The following is a 16,697-nucleotide window of genomic DNA, read 5'->3' as shown; positions in this document are numbered from 1 at the left end:
GCACATTTTAGTGCTCTTTTCCCAGCATCAATCACAATGGCTCCATGTGTTCTTTCCTTCTAAATGCACAAATGAGTTCTTTCAGTATCAATTCCTCAAAGTCAGGACTATGCAGATTGAACCCAGTCAGCAACTCCAGATATGTGAATTACCATGTATCTGCAATAATATGCCTAGGTCATACTTTTCATGAAGCACAAAAAATGTATTTTTATTTGCTTTTTAAAGATTAGATGCAATTATTAATTAATGCAGAAGAATGTTATTTTCAGAAAGTTTATATAACTGAATACAACTAATTTTAAAGAAAAAAGACTTAGTTACCTTCTTTTGTAATCTAATAACAGATGTCCATTTTTTTTCCAAAAGACCAGCATACTTTTTATCTAATTCTTCATTCTAGAGAAAATAAATTTAGAATTTTTTTAAAATGGCTTAACTATGATCCTCAAGACAAAGATCGTTCATCTTTAAGCCCAAACATTACTAAAAATCTGATTATAAAAAAAGGGAGTGGCTGGGCACGGTGGCTCACCTGTAATCCCAGCACTTTGGGAAGCTGAGGCGGGTGGATCACCTGAGGTCTGGAGTTTGAGACCAGCCTGGCCAACATGGCGAGACCCCGTCTCTACTAAAAATACAAAAATTAGCTGGGTGTGGTGGTGCGTGCCTGTAATCCCAGCTACTCGGAAGGCTGAAGTAGGAGAATCGCTTGAATCTGGGAGGCAGAGGTTGCAGTGAGCCGAGATCACGCCACTGCACTCCAGCCTGGGAGATAAAGTGAGACTCCATCTCAAAAATTAAAATAAAAAATAAAAAAAAAGGAGTGAAAATCAAGTTCAGTACCAAGTAGACCAGAATAACAAATGACAAAATTGTGCATAACTGTTAACTACAGATACTTCAGTAAAAATCCACTCATTAACTATACTTTGAATTGTAAAATGTAAAACATACCATGTCTAATTCAGCTTCCTTTTTAAAAACTGAATATGCCTCTTCATAGCCATTTGAACGAAGATAATCTGCTATAGCTCGATTTCTGAAAGAAAAATTCAAATGACTCCTAAAAAAAAGAACTCATTTCTATTCTGAAGAAATAGAATTTATTTAAAATCTCATTAACCCTGAAGGTACTCTTTCAAGAGTATTCCCTTTCAAATCATACAAGTATTTCATGAAAAAGGACACCCCCGCAAAGCCTCCAGAACTTTTAGCCCCTGTCATACTACATCCATAATATTATATTCTTAGTTATAAGTTTTTCTTTTTTTTTAACATCAGAAGAGAAACTACGTATTTATAAGTTTCAAATGTGTTGCTTACCTCACAAGCGGTAGGCACTCTACAGATCAAGCTATGGCTCTGTGACAGCAATCATCAATTTTGCTAACATTTACATTTAGTCTTTCTTTACCACTTGTTATACACTCAAGGGCTGACAGCTGGAATTTAGTTTTGCAGAGAAAAGTTTTGAGAAAACTAAAGTATTTTCATATTAGAAATAACTTTGAACCATTGGAGTGGGTGAAAAAAAGCAATCATACAGTATAAACTCAGTGTACTGTCATAGAATGAGACATTCATTTAGAATTAGAACTTGAAGGTTAGAGAAGCTGAATTAGCCTTTTCATGTTTGCCTTCTACAGTTTGAGTACCCTGTATACAAAATGCTTGGGACCAAAAATGTTTTGGGCTTTATAGATGGAGAGAGAGAGAGAGAGAGAGATAGATAGATATAGATATAGATATAGATATAGATATAGATCACGAAGTCAGGAGTTGGAGACCAGCCTGGCCAACATGGTGAAACCCCGTCTCTACTAAAAATACAAAAATTAGCTGGCGTGGTGGCACGCCCCTGTAATCCCAGCTACTCGGGAGGCCAAGGCAGAAGAATTGCTTGAACCCGGGAGGCGGAGATTGCAGTGAGCCAAGACTGCGTCACTGCACTCTAGCCTGGGCAACAGAGCAAGATTCCTTCTCAAAAAAAAAAAAAAAAAAAAAATAAGGCCAGGCGTGGTGGCACATGCCTGTAATCCCACCTACTTGGGAAGCTGAGGCAGGAGAATCACTTGAACCTGGGAGGTGGAGGTTGTGGTGAGCCCAGTTCGTGCCACTGCACTCCAGCCTAGGCAACAACAGCGAAACTACGTCTCAAAATACAAAACAAAACACACTCCAGTAGTATTGTATAACTGGTGGGATTACTGGCTTTAATTCAATGGTATGTTTAAAACAAATCAGCAAAGAAAGATAACAGGGAATTACCAGCAAAACTTTATGTTCCAGGTAATTATGAGCATGCCAAAAATCAACATATAATAATTACAGGGTTAGGCCAGCGCAGTGGCTGACGTCTGTAATCCCAGCACTTTGAGAGGCCGAGGCGGGCAGATCACAAGGTCAGAAGTTCAAGACCAGAGGCCGGGAGCGGTGGCTCACGCCTGTAATCCCAGCACTTTGGGAGGCCGAGGTGGGCGCATCACGAGGTCGGGAGCTCGAGACCAGCCTGGCCAACATGGTGAAACTCCATCTCTACTAAAAATACAAAAATTAGCCAGGTGTGGTGGTGTGCGCCTGTAGTCCCAGCTACTTGGAAGACTGACGCAGAATTGCTTGAACCCGGGAGGCAAAGGTTGCAGTGAGCTGAGACTGCGCCACTGCACTCCAGCCTGGGAAACAGAGTGAAACTCTGTCTCAAAAAAAAAAAAAATCCAGAGAATTTTAGCACTACCACCTTTGATGCCCTGCCTCTCAATATTTAAGCCAACAATCTGATCCAGTTAACGTAGAACCTTTAACTTCAGCAAGGTGTACCACTGTTACTAAAAGTAAGAAGTAAGTAAAGACTGAAGAACCTCAGCAGGTGGCAGTGGCTCACACCTGTAATCCCAGCACTTTGGGAGGCTGAGGCGGGAGAATGGCTTGAGCCTGGGAGGTTGAGGTTGCAGCAAGCTGTGAGTGAGCCCCCGCATTCCAGCCTGCCTATCAGAGCAAGACCCTCTCTCAAAAAAACAACAAACAAAACAAAACAAAAACCCACAAAACTCTTGGTTCTAACAGCCTAAAGGGTGCTTCTAGGGCTTGCTACTAATTTCAGTTGTTGACGTAGAGTTGATTTTCATCAGCTTTATTTTATTTTATTTTATTTTTTGCTCTGTCACCCAGGCTGGAGTGCAGTGGTGCGATCTCCGCTCACGACAAGCTCTGCCTCCTGGGTTCACACCATTCTCCCGCCTCAGCCTCCCCAGGAGCTGGGACTACAGGTGCCCGCCACCACGCTCGGCTCTTTCTTTCTTTATTTAGAGACAGAGTTTCCCTCTTATTGCCCAGGCTGGGGTGCAATGGCGTGATCTTGGCTCACCACAACCTCTGTCTCCCAGGTTCAAGCGATTCTCCTGCATCAGCCTCCAGAGTAGCTGGGATTACAGGCATGCGCCACGATGCCCAGCTAATTTTGTATTTTTAGTAGAGACGGGGTTTCTCCATGTTGGTCAGGCTGGTCTTCTCAAACTCCTGACCTCAGGTGATCCACCCACCTTGGCCTCCCAAAGTGCTGGGATTACAGGCGTTAGCCACTGTACCTGGCCTCATCAGCTTTATTAAGGATGGAATCTTCACCTCTTTGAAACCAGTCACTAGAATTAAAGAGAAATTCACACAGAAGTAAAATGGAGTAGACCAAAACCAGTAATACCATAAAGAATCAGAGAAGGCTGGGCGCAGTGGCCTACGCACGTAATTCCAGCACTTTGGGAGGCCCAGGAGGGCAGATCACTTGAGGACAGGAGTTCAAGAGCAGCCTGGCCAACATGGTGAAACCCCATCTCTACTAAAAATACAAAAAATTAGCCGGGTGTGGTGGCAGGAGCCTGTAATCCCAGCTACTTGGGAGGCTGAGGCAGGAGAATTGCTTGAATCTGGGAGGCAAAGGTTTTGGTGAGCCAAGATTGCGTCACTGCACTCCAGCCTGGATGACAGAGTGAAACTCCGTCACACACACACACACACACACAAAGAGGTTAAAAAAAGAAAAATGGTTAAGAAAAATAAAAAAGAAAATGGTTAAAATCAAAACTGAGATGAAGGACTTTTATCCATGAGCAAACAGATCCTAGCTAGACACAGCCTAGGCTTAAATATCAAACTATTACAAACATAACGAATGAAATTATTTTCTAAACTATTACAAGTTTATGAAAATGCCAGGATTCGATTTTAAGCACTTTAGCTGACTTCCTACATTCTTTTCATTTGTTTTTATCCCCTAGGGTAATTTCTGCAGCTGTAATACTAGTCATAACACCTCATCAATACCACCCATAAGATTTTTTTTTTTTTTTTTTTTTTTGAGATGGAGTCTCCTCCAGGATGGAGTGCAATGGCGCAACCTCGGCTCACTGCAACCTCCGCCTCCTGGGTTCAAGCAATTCTCCTGCCTCAGCCTCCTGAGTAGCTGGGATTATAGGCACCCACCACCACGCCCAGCTAATTTTTTGTATTTTTTGTAGAGATGGGGTTTCATCACGTCAGCCTCCCAGAGTGCTGGGATTACAGACATGAGCCACCATGCCTGGCCAATAATAGTATTTTACAAACTGTATACTCTAGCATTCTAAGAATGAAAAAGTTCTACGAGTTCTGTAACCATTTTAATTTCATTGCTCATATGAAGAAAAAACAAGGTTAAGTCAAAGGCTGATGAACTGAGATGTTTTCTTACTAGACCCATTTAAAGAGATACACTAATAGCCAGGACAATCCTAAGCAAAAAGAACGAAGCTGGAGGCATCACACGCACTACCTGACTTCAAACTATACTACAAGGCTACAGTAACCAAAACAGCATGCTGCTACCAAAACAGACACACAGACCAAGGGAACAGAACAGAGACCTCAGAAATAACACCACATATCTACAAACATCTGATCTTCAACAAACCTGACAAAAACAAGCACTGGGGAAAGGATTCCTTAATTAATAAATGGTGCTCAAAAAACTGGTTAGCCATATGCAGAAAACTGAAACTGGACCCCTTCCTCACACCTTATACAAAAAATAAGTCAAGATGGATTAAAGACTTACATGTAAAACCCAAAACCATAAAAATCCTAGAAGAAAACCTAGGCAATACCATTCAGGACATAGGCATGGGCAAAGATTTCTTGATGAAAATGCCAAAAGCAACTGCATCAAAAGCTAAAATTGACAAATGGAATCTAATTAAACTCAAGAGTTTCTACACAGCAAAATAAACTATCATCAGAGTGAACATGCAACCTACAGAACGGGGAAAAAAACCCATCAAAAAGTGGGCAAAGGATATGAACAGACACTTCTCAAAAGAAGACATTTATGTGGCCAACAAACATATGAAAAAAAGCTCAACATCACTGATCATTAGAGAAATGCAAATCAAAACCACAATGAGATACTATCTCACACCAGTCAGAATGGCGATTATATATAAAGTCAAGAAACGAAAGATGCTGGCAAGGCTGTGGAGAAATAGGAATGCTTTTACACGATTGGTGGGAATATAAATTAGTTCAACCATCATGGAAGATAGTGTGGTGATTCCTCAAGAATCTAGAAGCAGAAATACCATTTGACCCAGCAATCCCATTACTGGGTATATACCCAAAGGAATATAAATCATTTTGCTATAAAGACACATGCACACGTATGTTTACTGCAGCACTATTTACAACAGCAAAGACATGGAACCAACCCAAATGCCTATCAATGACAGACTGGATAAAGAAAATGTGGTACACGTACACCATGGAATACTATGCAGCCATAAAAAGGAATGAGATCATGTCCTTTGTGGTGACATGGATGAAGCTAGAAGCCATCATCCTCAGCAAACTAACACAGGAACAGAAAACCAAGCACCGCATGCTCTCACGCATAACTGGGAGTTGAACAATGAGAACACATGGACCACAGGGAGGGGAACAACACACACCCGGGCCTGTTGGTGGGGGTGGGGGTTGAGGGGAGGGAGAGCATCAGGACAAATAGCTAATGCGTGTGGAGCTTAAAACCTAGGTGATGACTTGATAGGTGCAGCAAACCACCATGGTACACATTTACCTATGTAACAAACCTGCACATTCTGCACATGTATCCCGGAACTTAAAGTAAAATAAAAATTAAAAAAAAAAAAGATACACTGAAAAGGCTAAGCTTGCATATTCAGGGCAGCAATGGAGATAACATGCATTCCTCTAAAAGGTCCAGGGGCCCAACAAATCTGAGATGTCTGCAGGGCTGTTGAAGGCTCTGGGAAGGTAACACAAAAGACCAGGCAGTATCAAGCATGACACCACCAGGAGCACACCTGGAGTCATCTTTAGTACCCTCCTCCAAAAGACACCTCTCACACCACCCCAGGCTATACTGTTTTAGATAACAAGATGAAACTATATAGTCTTGGGAGAGAATGTGAATAAAATTTATTTCCAGGGCAGAGATATACAGGGGATCATTCCCTAAGCTGCAGCCACAGGATATCAATCAAGTCTCAAACAGGTAACAAGGATTCCTAATTTTTTTTTGAAACGGAGTCTCACTCTGCCACCCAGGCTGGAGTGCAGTGGCATGATCTCGGCTCACTGAAGCCTGTTTCCTGAGTTCAAGTGATTCTCATGCCTCAGTCTCCCGAGTAGCTGGGATTACAGGTGAGTGCTACCATGCCCGGCTAATTTTTTTTTTATATTTTTAGTGGAGACGGGGTTTCACCGTGTTGGCCAGGCTGGTCTTGAACTCCTGGCCTCATGTGATCTGACTCCCTTGGCCTCCCAGTGCTGGGATTACAGTCATCAGCTACCACGCCCAGCCAAGGCTTCCTTTTTTTTTTTTTTGCGAGGCAGTCTCACTCTGTCGCCAGGCTGGAATGCAGTGGCACAATCTCAGCTCACCACAACCTCATGATTCTCCTGGCTCAGCCTCCCGAGTAGCTGGGACTACAGGCGTGTGCCACCATGCCCAGCTAATTTTTGCATTTTTAGCAGAGATGGGGTTTCACCATATTGGCAAGGATGGTCTCGATCTCTTGACCTTGTGATCCGCCCGCCTTGGCCTCCCAAAGTGCTGGGATAACAGGCGTGGGCCACTGTGACTGGCCCTTTTTTTTTTTTTTTTTTTTTTTTGAAACGGAGTCTTATTCTGTCATCCAGGCTGCAGTGGGGCAATCTCGGCTCACTGCAACCTCCCCCTCCTGGGTTCAAGCGATTCTCCTGCCTCAGCCTCCTGAGAAGCTGAGACTACAGGCACATGCCACTAGGCCCAGCTAATTTTTGTATTTTTAGTAGAGACGGGGTTTTGCCATGTTGGCCAGGGTGGTCTTGAATTCATGATCTCAAGTGATTCGTCCACCTTGGCCCAAAGTGCTGGGATTACAGGTGTGAGCCACTGCGTCCAGCCAAGACTTCCTAAATTTTTATGCTACAATACCCTACTGACTCTTCAGGGAAAAGGGCAGCACAGATGTGCTGGCCATAGGTCTTATACTTCTCCAAACTCACGTACCCTAAGAAATCTGTCTGACAAATTGATTGCCATTACCATCCTTCACCATCACATTCTAACATAACTACTTCCAAAAGGTAGTTCAGGATTTAACTACTACCAGTCTTAGGACAAGTACAAGTTCAGCAAGAGGTTATAATGAGACCTTATCCATGGCAGAGACAAAGTGAAGAAGAATGTAATTCAGGCAACTCAGGGTGAGTGGACCTTTACCTTCCCCATCAAGCAAAAAGAACCCTGTACCCAGTATACTAGCCTGCTCGCTCCCATTTCTTTTCATCAGAAGGCTGGGTCTCAGGTGACATCCTGATATACCCTCCAGCCCACAGATGCAACAAAAGCCAAAAATGATCTACCAGTTAAGTATATCACACTGCACTTTTTAAAAAGCAAAACCAAATAAATAAACAAAAAATATGCATTACTGTTCATTCTCTTATTTGGATTAAATTTCTTGAGTAATGGAAACACAAAACAGACGGCAGTCACTAAACAGTTGTTTTCAGCCTCCACCCTTATTTATCTGTGTTTCCCTCTTTACCCTTTTAACCTGTTAAGAAAAATAACATTACTGAAAACTAAAATACTTAAAGGTCTAAGAGAGAAAGGGGGTTGGGGGAGAGGGAGAGAGAATGTCACATTAACCCAGCTGAACTCCTAATTATGTTGTTTTAAAGTTACTATATTATTGACTGACACTTAGAAAAAAACTGCATGGCCTGCTACAGGCCAGAGGTCAGCTACGTTTCCAGAGACGAGGAGATTTTGCCTTAGTTGTTCAGCATAATTTACAACTGTGAGATCCACTCAGGATATATTCCTGTAAAAATATTTTGCATTATTTCAAAAACTCATAAGGCAAAGTCAGGTTGTACAATAGGAAAGACACCCAATACAACTGTCATGTATTGAATAGTTTGAAACATTTATATTTTTAAAATGTAAAGCAAAATTTCACTATAAAACATGTAAAGAAAAAAGGAAAGAGGAAGAAGGGATGAGTGCTTGTTATTTCCAGTTTTATACCAAGGAATATAAAAGAAGGTTAAGTTATATATGGTCCCTTGCCGCCTAGGATCTTGTAAACCTATCTGAGGAGCAAAATAAAAGCTACTGAAGTCTATGAAATTTAATTCAAAGACGAGAGAAATGAGACTGAATGGAAGAATCTTTTTATAAAGGCAAGATGCGAGGACTGAAAGGAAATAGTAAGTATTACCTAGGCAGGGAGCTGAGCTGGACCAAGTGAATCAGCATGGTACATTATGGAGATCTCAATGTTTATCTAAAAACATCTGATCAAATTCAACATTCTTGGCCAGGCGTGGTAGCTCACGCCTGTAATCCCACCACTTTGGGAGACTGAGGCGGGTGGATCACTTGAGGTCAGGAGTTTGAGACCAGCCTGGCCAACATGGTGAAACCTCAGCTCTACTAAAAATACAAAATTAGCTGGGCACGGCGGTGGACACCTGTAATCCCAGCTACTTGGGAGGCTGAGGCAGGAGAATCACTTGAACCTGGGAGGTGGAGTATTGCAGTGAGCCGAGATGGCGCCACTGCCTTACAGCCTGGGTGACACAGTGAGACTCTTGTCTCAAAAAACAGAAACAAATTCAACATTCTTGATTTTTAAACATTCCTCATTAACGGAAAGGTCTTCATTAAGAATGTTCATTAACATCAGGAAAAAAACTCTCTCAAACCTTCAACCAATAAATCTAATAGTTAATGGCAGAACACTAGAAACACTTGTGTCAAAGAACAAGGCAAAGATGCTATAATCATTCCTATTACTTAAAACTGCTCTAGGGAAGCTGAGGCAGGAGAATGGCGTGAACCTGGGAGGCGGAGCTTGCAGTGGGCCCAGGTTGCATCACTGCACTCCAGCCTGGGCTACAGAGCGAGACTCTGTCTCAAAAAAAAAACTGCTCTAAATCAGGTGGCATTAAAATAATGAGAGAAATGGCTAGAAAGAGAAACAGACTATGTAGGACATTCAAGGCAAGAAAAAGCAATTTAATGAAAACAGTAATTTTAAAAGACCTATTTATCAGAAGTGTCAGAAGTATACAGGCAGATTCCACGAAACAGCAAACTAAACAAAGGAAGACCACTGTATAGTAAGTCAAGCCCTAAAAACAATGAAGATCCCTTGAAATCAGGTCATATTCATAATAGGCATCCCCAGAATTATCTGATTAAATATAGCTTCCAATTGTTGATGGAGCAGTTTTTACTCTGCACGGAAGAGCAGGATATTCAATTATCTACAATACTGCTAATAATGTATTTATATTTTTAGAATTAGGATAGGTCAAGTCATAGTATATGGTTGTCATTCATTGCCACCTGATGAATCATTTTACTTCCTGATGAATCATTTACTTGTCCCGGGCCCCTTTCCTCACTCTTTGAAAAAAAAAAGAGAGATGAGGTCTTGCTCTGTTGCCCAAGCTGGAGTGCTGTGGCACAATCATGGCTCACTGCATCCTCAAGCTCCTGGGTTCAATGGATCCTCCTGCTTCAGCCTCCTGAGTAGCTGGAACTACAGGCACATGCCACCATGATGGGTTAATTTTTTTTTAAAGTAGAGATAGGGTCTCAATATGTTGTCTAGACTGGTCCTTTTTTCCCTTTTAAATACCTAATTGCGGCCAGGCGCAGTGGCTCACGCCTGTAATCCCAGCACTTTGGGAGGCTGAGGCGGGCGGATCACGAGGTTAGGAGTTCGAGACCAGCCTGGCCAACATAGTGAAACCCCGTCTCTACTAAAAATACAAAAAAAAATTAGCCGGGCGTGGTGGCAGACGTCTGTAGTCTCAGTCACTTGGGAGGCTGAAGCAGGAGAATCACTTGAACCCGGGGGCGGAGGTTGCAGTGAGCCGAGATCGTGCCACTGCACTCCAGCCTGGGTGACAGACGGAGACTCAGTCTCAAAACAAACAAAACAAAACGAAAACCACCTAATTGCATCCCATCCTTCAGCTGACCTCCAACTCCACACAGAAAATAGAAGCTACTCACCATATAACTTTCTCAATGTAGTTTCCTGTATTTGTGGCACTGCTTTCCTCTTCTATTTTTTTTCACATCGGTCGGGTAATGTGACGACATTGTAACAAGGCTGGAGGGTGGTACATCTTACACATGTGTGTGAACACCCTGTCATCACATGTAGCAACTACAAAAGAATCTGCCTTCCTCTTCTATGATGTGTTTTCTCTTTCTTGAGACAGGGTCTTGCCATGTCACCTAGGCTGGAGGGCTGTGGCGCAATCTCAGCTTACTGCAACCTCTGCCTCCAGAGTAGCTGGGATTACCAGGCATGTGCCACCACACCCAGCTGATTTTTATATTTTTAGTGGAGATGTGTTTTCTCCATGTTGGTCAGGCTGATCTTGAATTCCTGACTTCAGGTGATCCACCTGCTTCGGCCTCCCAAGGTACTGGGATTACAGAAGTGAGCCACTGTGCCGGGCCTATGATGTGTCTTCTCTTTCTAATACAATTCTCTAGAATACCCTCCATCTTTCAGTGAAATGCAATGTGATGTGGTATGTAAAAGGGCTTTGTATGAATTCTCCAGAAAGTCAACAATTTTGACCTTGATCATATCTTGATCATCTTTATAGATACCTACATTTCACTCTTATAAACACACACACACACACACACACATATATGTATATATATATATTTTTTAAATGATCAGCAATTTCATTCTGGAAATCAAAAATTTCCAAAGAATAAAAAGATCTAACACAGGCTGGGCATGGTGGCTCACACCTGTAATCCCAGCACTTTGAAAGGCCAAGGCGGGAGGATTGTTTGAGCCCCAGAGTTATCAGCTATGATCATGCCATTGCACTACTCCAGCCTGAACCCTGTCTCTTTAAAAAAAAAAAAAAAAAGAAGAAAAGAAAAAAAGAAAAAAAAAAAAGCCAGGCAGGGTGGCTCACACCTGTAATTCCAGCACTTTGAGAGGCTGAGGCAGGCAGAATGCTTGAGCCCAGGAGTTCAAGACCAGCCTGGGCAACATGGCAAAAATCTGTCTCTATAAAAAATAGAAAAATTAGCTAGGCATGGTGGCACACACCTGTAGTCCCAACAACTTGGGAGGCTGAGGTGAGAGGATGGTTTGAGCCCAGGAGGCAGAGGCTGCAGTGAACTGAGATTGAGCCACTGCACTCCAGCCTCGGTAACAGAGCCAGACAGTATCTCAAAAAACAAACAAAAACTAACACAAACTGAGAATATTTTAATCCTCCTCTGAAGACTCAGAGGGCCTTTTTAATTTTTTACCTTAAGGCAATAATTAGAAACAACAGTCACTGCATAGAAAGTGAAAATATAGACAATATGATTATAGATTCCATCATTATCAAACTTTTAAAGTTGAAAAGACAGGCCGAGTGGAGTGGCTCATGCCTGTAATCCCAACACTTTGAGAGGCTGAGGCGGGCGATCACCTGAGGTCAGGAGTTCGAGACCAGCCTGGCCAACATGGTGAAACTAAAAATACAAAAATTAGCTGGGAGTGATGGTGCGTGCCTGTAATCCCAGCTATTCAGGAGGTTGAGGCAGGAGAATCGCTTGAACCCGGGAGACAGGGGTTGCAGTGAGCCAAGACAGCACCATTGCACTTCAGCCTAGGCGATAAGAACAAAACTGTCTTAAAAAAAAAAATGGTTTAAAAGACAACAGGGACCTCAACATGTAAGCTGGATAGAAGCAGCATATTAAATAGTTTATATTTAAATGTATAGTGACTGGCCGGGCATGGTGGCTCACGCCTGTAATCCCAGCACTTTTGGAGGCCGAGGCGGGTGGATCACGAGGTCAGGAGATTGAGACCATCCTGGCTAACATGGTGAAACCTGTTCCTACTAAAAACAGAAAAAATTAACCGGGCATGGTGGCACGCGCCTGTAATCCCAGCTACTTGGGAGGCTGAGGCAGGAGAATCACGTGAACCCAGGAGGTGGAGGTTGCAGTAAGCCGAGATTGCGCCACAGTACTCCAGCCTGGGCAACAGAGTAAGACTCGGTTTCAAAAATAATAATAATAATAAATTTAAAAAATAAAAATAAAAAATGTATAGTTACTTTGACAATCAATGAAAATATATAGCTGTTTTTATAAATATAACCATCTGAAATTTAGATTATAGTTATAGTCTTATTTCAACCTTACTATCCAATTCATTCATGTACTTTGTTTTTGTTGCCCTATATTAACAAAATTCAAATTCACACAGGTAAACGGTGCAAACAGTCCCTGGATTTAAACAGCTCAACTTGCAGTCTCAGAGTATTCTTCAATTAAACTGAGCCAGAAGATTTAAAAAGGAGTGGAAAATACCTGTTTGAAAGCTGAGTCACTAACAAGATCTAAAAATTACTTTCATGCCTTATTATAGATCACAAAGTCAGGCAAAAAGTACCCAAATCTTTCTCTTTTTTTTTTTTAATACTTTTAAGTTCTAGGGTACATGTGCACAACATGCAGGTTTGTTACATATGTATACATGTGCCATGTTGGTGTGCTGCACCCATTAACTCGTCATTTACATTAAGTATATCTCCTAATGCTATCCCTCCCCTCTCCCCTCACCTCACAACAGGCCCTGGTGTGTGATGTTCCCCTTCCTGTGTCCAACTGTTCTCATTGTTCAATTCCCACCTATGAGTGAGAACATGTGGTGTTTGGTTTTTTGTCCCTGCAATAGTTTGCTGAGAATGATGGTTTCCAGCTTCATCCATGTCCCTACAAAGGGCACAAACTCATCCTTTTTTATGGCTGCATAGTATTCCATGGTGTATATGTGCCACATTTTCTTAATCCAGTCTATCATTGTTGGACATCTGGGTTGGTTCCAAGTCTTTGCTATTGTGAACAGTGCCACAATAAACATATGTGTGCATGTGTCTTTATAGCAGCATGATTTATAATCCTTTGGGTATATATACCCAGTAATGGGATGGCTGGGTCAAATGGTATTTCTAGTTCTAGATCCTTGAGGAATTGCCACACTGTCTTCCACAATGGTTGAACTAGTTTACAGTCCCACCAACAGTGCAAAAGTGTTCCTATTTCTCCAAATCCTCTCCAGCACCTGTTGTTTCCTGACAAAAAGTACCCAAATCTTAAACTAAGCCCTAGAACTATTTGGCATCTAACGCCACTACATGAACATGTGCAGCTATAGTATATTCCCATGTACAACGTGAAGTGCGCGGGCAGGTGCAGACCTTCAGTGTATTTCACACAGGCCAGGGAAAAACCACTTTCCAATCAATGCCAAATATATACGATGTTCAAACAGATTCACAGGAGAAACCTCAGTACCTCAACTAACTGCAAAGGTCAGTTTTTTAAAGCAAGAAAGTAAACAACAACAACAACAAAAATGCTTAAAAATATATCACAGTCATGAAAAGACATGGAGAAATGTTTTTGGTTTTTGGTTTTTGTTTTGTTTGAGACGGAGTCTCGCTCTGCCGCCCAGGCTGGAGTGCAGTGGCGCGATCTTGGCTCACTGCAAGCTCTGCCTCCTGGGTTCACGCCATTCTCCTGCCTCAGCCTCCCGAGTAGCTGGGACTACAGGCACCCGCCACCACGCCTGGCCAATTTTTTTTTTTTTGTATTTTTAGTAGAGACGGGGTTTCACCGTGTTAGCCAGGATGGTCTTGATCTCCTGACCTAGTGATTCGCCCGCCTTGGCCTCCCAAAGTGTTGGGATTACAGGCGTGAGCCACTGCGTCCGGCCTAGAAATGTTAGGTACATATTGCTAAGTCAAAGCAGCCAATCTGAAAAGGATACAAGCTATATAATTGTAATTTTCTGGAAAAGACAAAACTACGGTAACAGTAAAAATATGAGGGGTTTAGGGAGGCAGGGAAGGATGAATAGGGGGAGGCTGAGATTTTTAGGGCAGTGAATTTATTCTGTATGATTGATGGATATATAACATTAGGCATTTGTCAAAACCAACAGAATATACAACAAAAAGAGTAAACCCTAATGTCAACTATGGACTTTAGTTAGTAATAATGTGTCAATGTTGGCTCATCAATTATAATAAATACACCACATAAATGTGAGATGTTAACAGTAGGGGAAACTGGGGAAAGGCAAAAAGGCATATGGCACCCTCTACCAAGTCACTCACTCCATTCCCAAATCAAAATTACTATGGAAAACACTTAAGGCTTTTTGGGAAAATAATTTAAGAGAAGCAAGGAGGTTTACAAAACAAAAAATTTAGGAGAATTTATTACCTCATATTGAAATGTATTTTTCTTTTTTTTTTTTTTTTTGAGATGGAGTGTCACTCGGCTTACTGCAGCCTCTACCTCCCAGGCTCAAGAGGTTTTCCTGCCTCAGCCTCCCAAAGTAGCTGGGATTTCAGGCAGGCGCCACCATGCCCAGCTAATTTTTTTTTTTTTTTTTTTGTAGAGACGGGGTTTCGCCATGTTGGCCAGGCTGGTCTTGAACACCTGACCTCAGGTGTTCCGCCTGCCTCAGTCTCCCAAAATGCTAGGATTACATGCGTCAGCCACCACACCTGGCCAAAATGTATTATTAATATAAAGCTACAATAATCAAAAGAATGTTGTTGTGGCTCCTGAAAGCACAGCAAGTCCAAAAACCAATGCAAGGTTTTATAAGAAGGTGTTTTCAGATCAATAAGGAAAGGGCTATTCAATAAATGTTTCGGCATGTGGATAATGACTCAGAAAAAGCACTTCGATCCCTTTCTTGTATAATCAACAAACATAAATTCCAGATGGCTTGGACATTACTATAAAAAGAAATGAAAACAAAAAGGCCTTAAGAAAGTAAAAGTGAATACTTATGTAGTCATGATTAGCGAAGGTCTTCCCAAACATGAATCTAAAGGTAGTATCAAGGAAAAGACAATTTTCACTCTGTGACACTTCTCTGCAACACATGACCATGGGTGACTCAGTACCCTAAAGTCCTCTTAGGAATCGACAAGAAAAATGTAAACACTACAACAGAAAACACAACAAAACAAAAATGTAGCAACACCCCGAACAGGCACTTCACAGAGGAAGAGAATGGCATTATACACACACATAAAAAATGTTTAGAACTCACAATAATTTTAAAGAAAATATTTCTATAAATTGTGGGATTACTTTTATATACCCACATAAAATTTGATTTTTTCAATTAACTTCCTGCTTTTTTTTTTTTTTTTTTTTTTTTTTGAGACAGAGTCTTGCTCTCTCACCCAGGCTGGAGTGCAGTGGCGCAAGACCTCACCGGATCCTCCCACTGAGGCCTCCCAGGTAGGTCCCAAGACTGCGCTGACATCCCTGTATTTTTTTTTTTTTTTTTAGATGGAGTCTCGCTCTGTCGCCCAGGCTGGAGTGCAGTGGTGCAGTCTCGGCTCACTGCAACCTCCAGCTCCCGGGTTCAAGTGATTCTCCTGTCTCAGCCTCCTGAGTAGCTGGGATTACAGGTACACACCACCACGTCTGGCTAATGTTCGTATTTTCAGTAGAGATGGGGTTTTGCCATGTTGTCCAAGCTGGTCTTGAACTCCTGACCTCAAGTGATCCACCCGCCTCGGCCTCCCAAAGTGTTGGGATTACAGGCGTGAGCCACTGCACCTGGCTGCCAGACTATTTTTTAAATCAACTTTTTGTAAACATAAAATCTTGCACCTACGTTGCCCAGGCCGATCTCAAACTCCTTGGCCTCCCAAAGCGCAGGGATTCCAGGCCTAAGCCACAGTGCCTGGCCTGTTTTGAGGCCTTTCTTCACACAGAAGTTTTCTATTTTGATATAGTCAAACTTAACCAGTCTTCCTTTTGTTTCTACATTTCATACCTTGAGGAAGTCCACCTCTACCCAAAGGGTATATTTTCTCTACCACTTTATACTGTTATTCTGTATGTGTTCAACATTAAGGCTTTTAATACCACCTTTACCCCATGCTAAATTTCATAAATGGGCATGTCTTTGAACTTTGTTCCCCTAACCTATTTGCCTATTCCACATTTTACAATAATATTTGTATATCTGATAGATTCAGGTGCTTTCCCATTTATCATTTAAAATATTTTATTTATTTTTCTCTTCCAAATCATTTTTAAGATCAAGCTGGTCAAGTTAATGAGA

At 41.9% G+C, this 16,697-nt stretch overlaps 1 protein-coding gene and 1 non-coding gene across 5 annotated transcripts in view; both read right to left on the bottom strand.

Moving 5' to 3' along the window:
* Positions 1 to 16,697, bottom strand: part of PAFAH1B1 (platelet activating factor acetylhydrolase 1b regulatory subunit 1) — a 92,804-nt gene that overhangs the window by 18,936 nt on the left and 57,171 nt on the right. For all 4 annotated transcript variants that reach the window (XM_055367142.2, XM_031003203.3, XM_055367141.2 and 1 more), the window contains 2 exons: positions 958 to 1,042; positions 325 to 399 (listed from right to left, as the gene is read on the bottom strand). In XM_055367142.2, coding sequence (XP_055223117.1) covers positions 325 to 399; positions 958 to 1,042 — 160 coding nt within the window. The remainder of the gene's footprint in view (positions 1 to 324; positions 400 to 957; positions 1,043 to 16,697) is intronic.
* On the bottom strand, positions 10,633 to 10,736 carry LOC115931358 (small nucleolar RNA U13). The gene has a single exon (XR_004067865.2). It is a non-coding gene; the product is annotated as a small nucleolar RNA U13 (small nucleolar RNA).

This window comes from Gorilla gorilla, chromosome 19 (assembly GCF_029281585.2).
Source record: "Gorilla gorilla gorilla isolate KB3781 chromosome 19, NHGRI_mGorGor1-v2.1_pri, whole genome shotgun sequence".
Lineage (NCBI taxonomy): Eukaryota > Metazoa > Chordata > Mammalia > Primates > Hominidae > Gorilla > Gorilla gorilla.
Note: the sequence above shows the minus strand (reverse complement) of the source record. Positions and strands in the feature narration are given on the sequence as shown.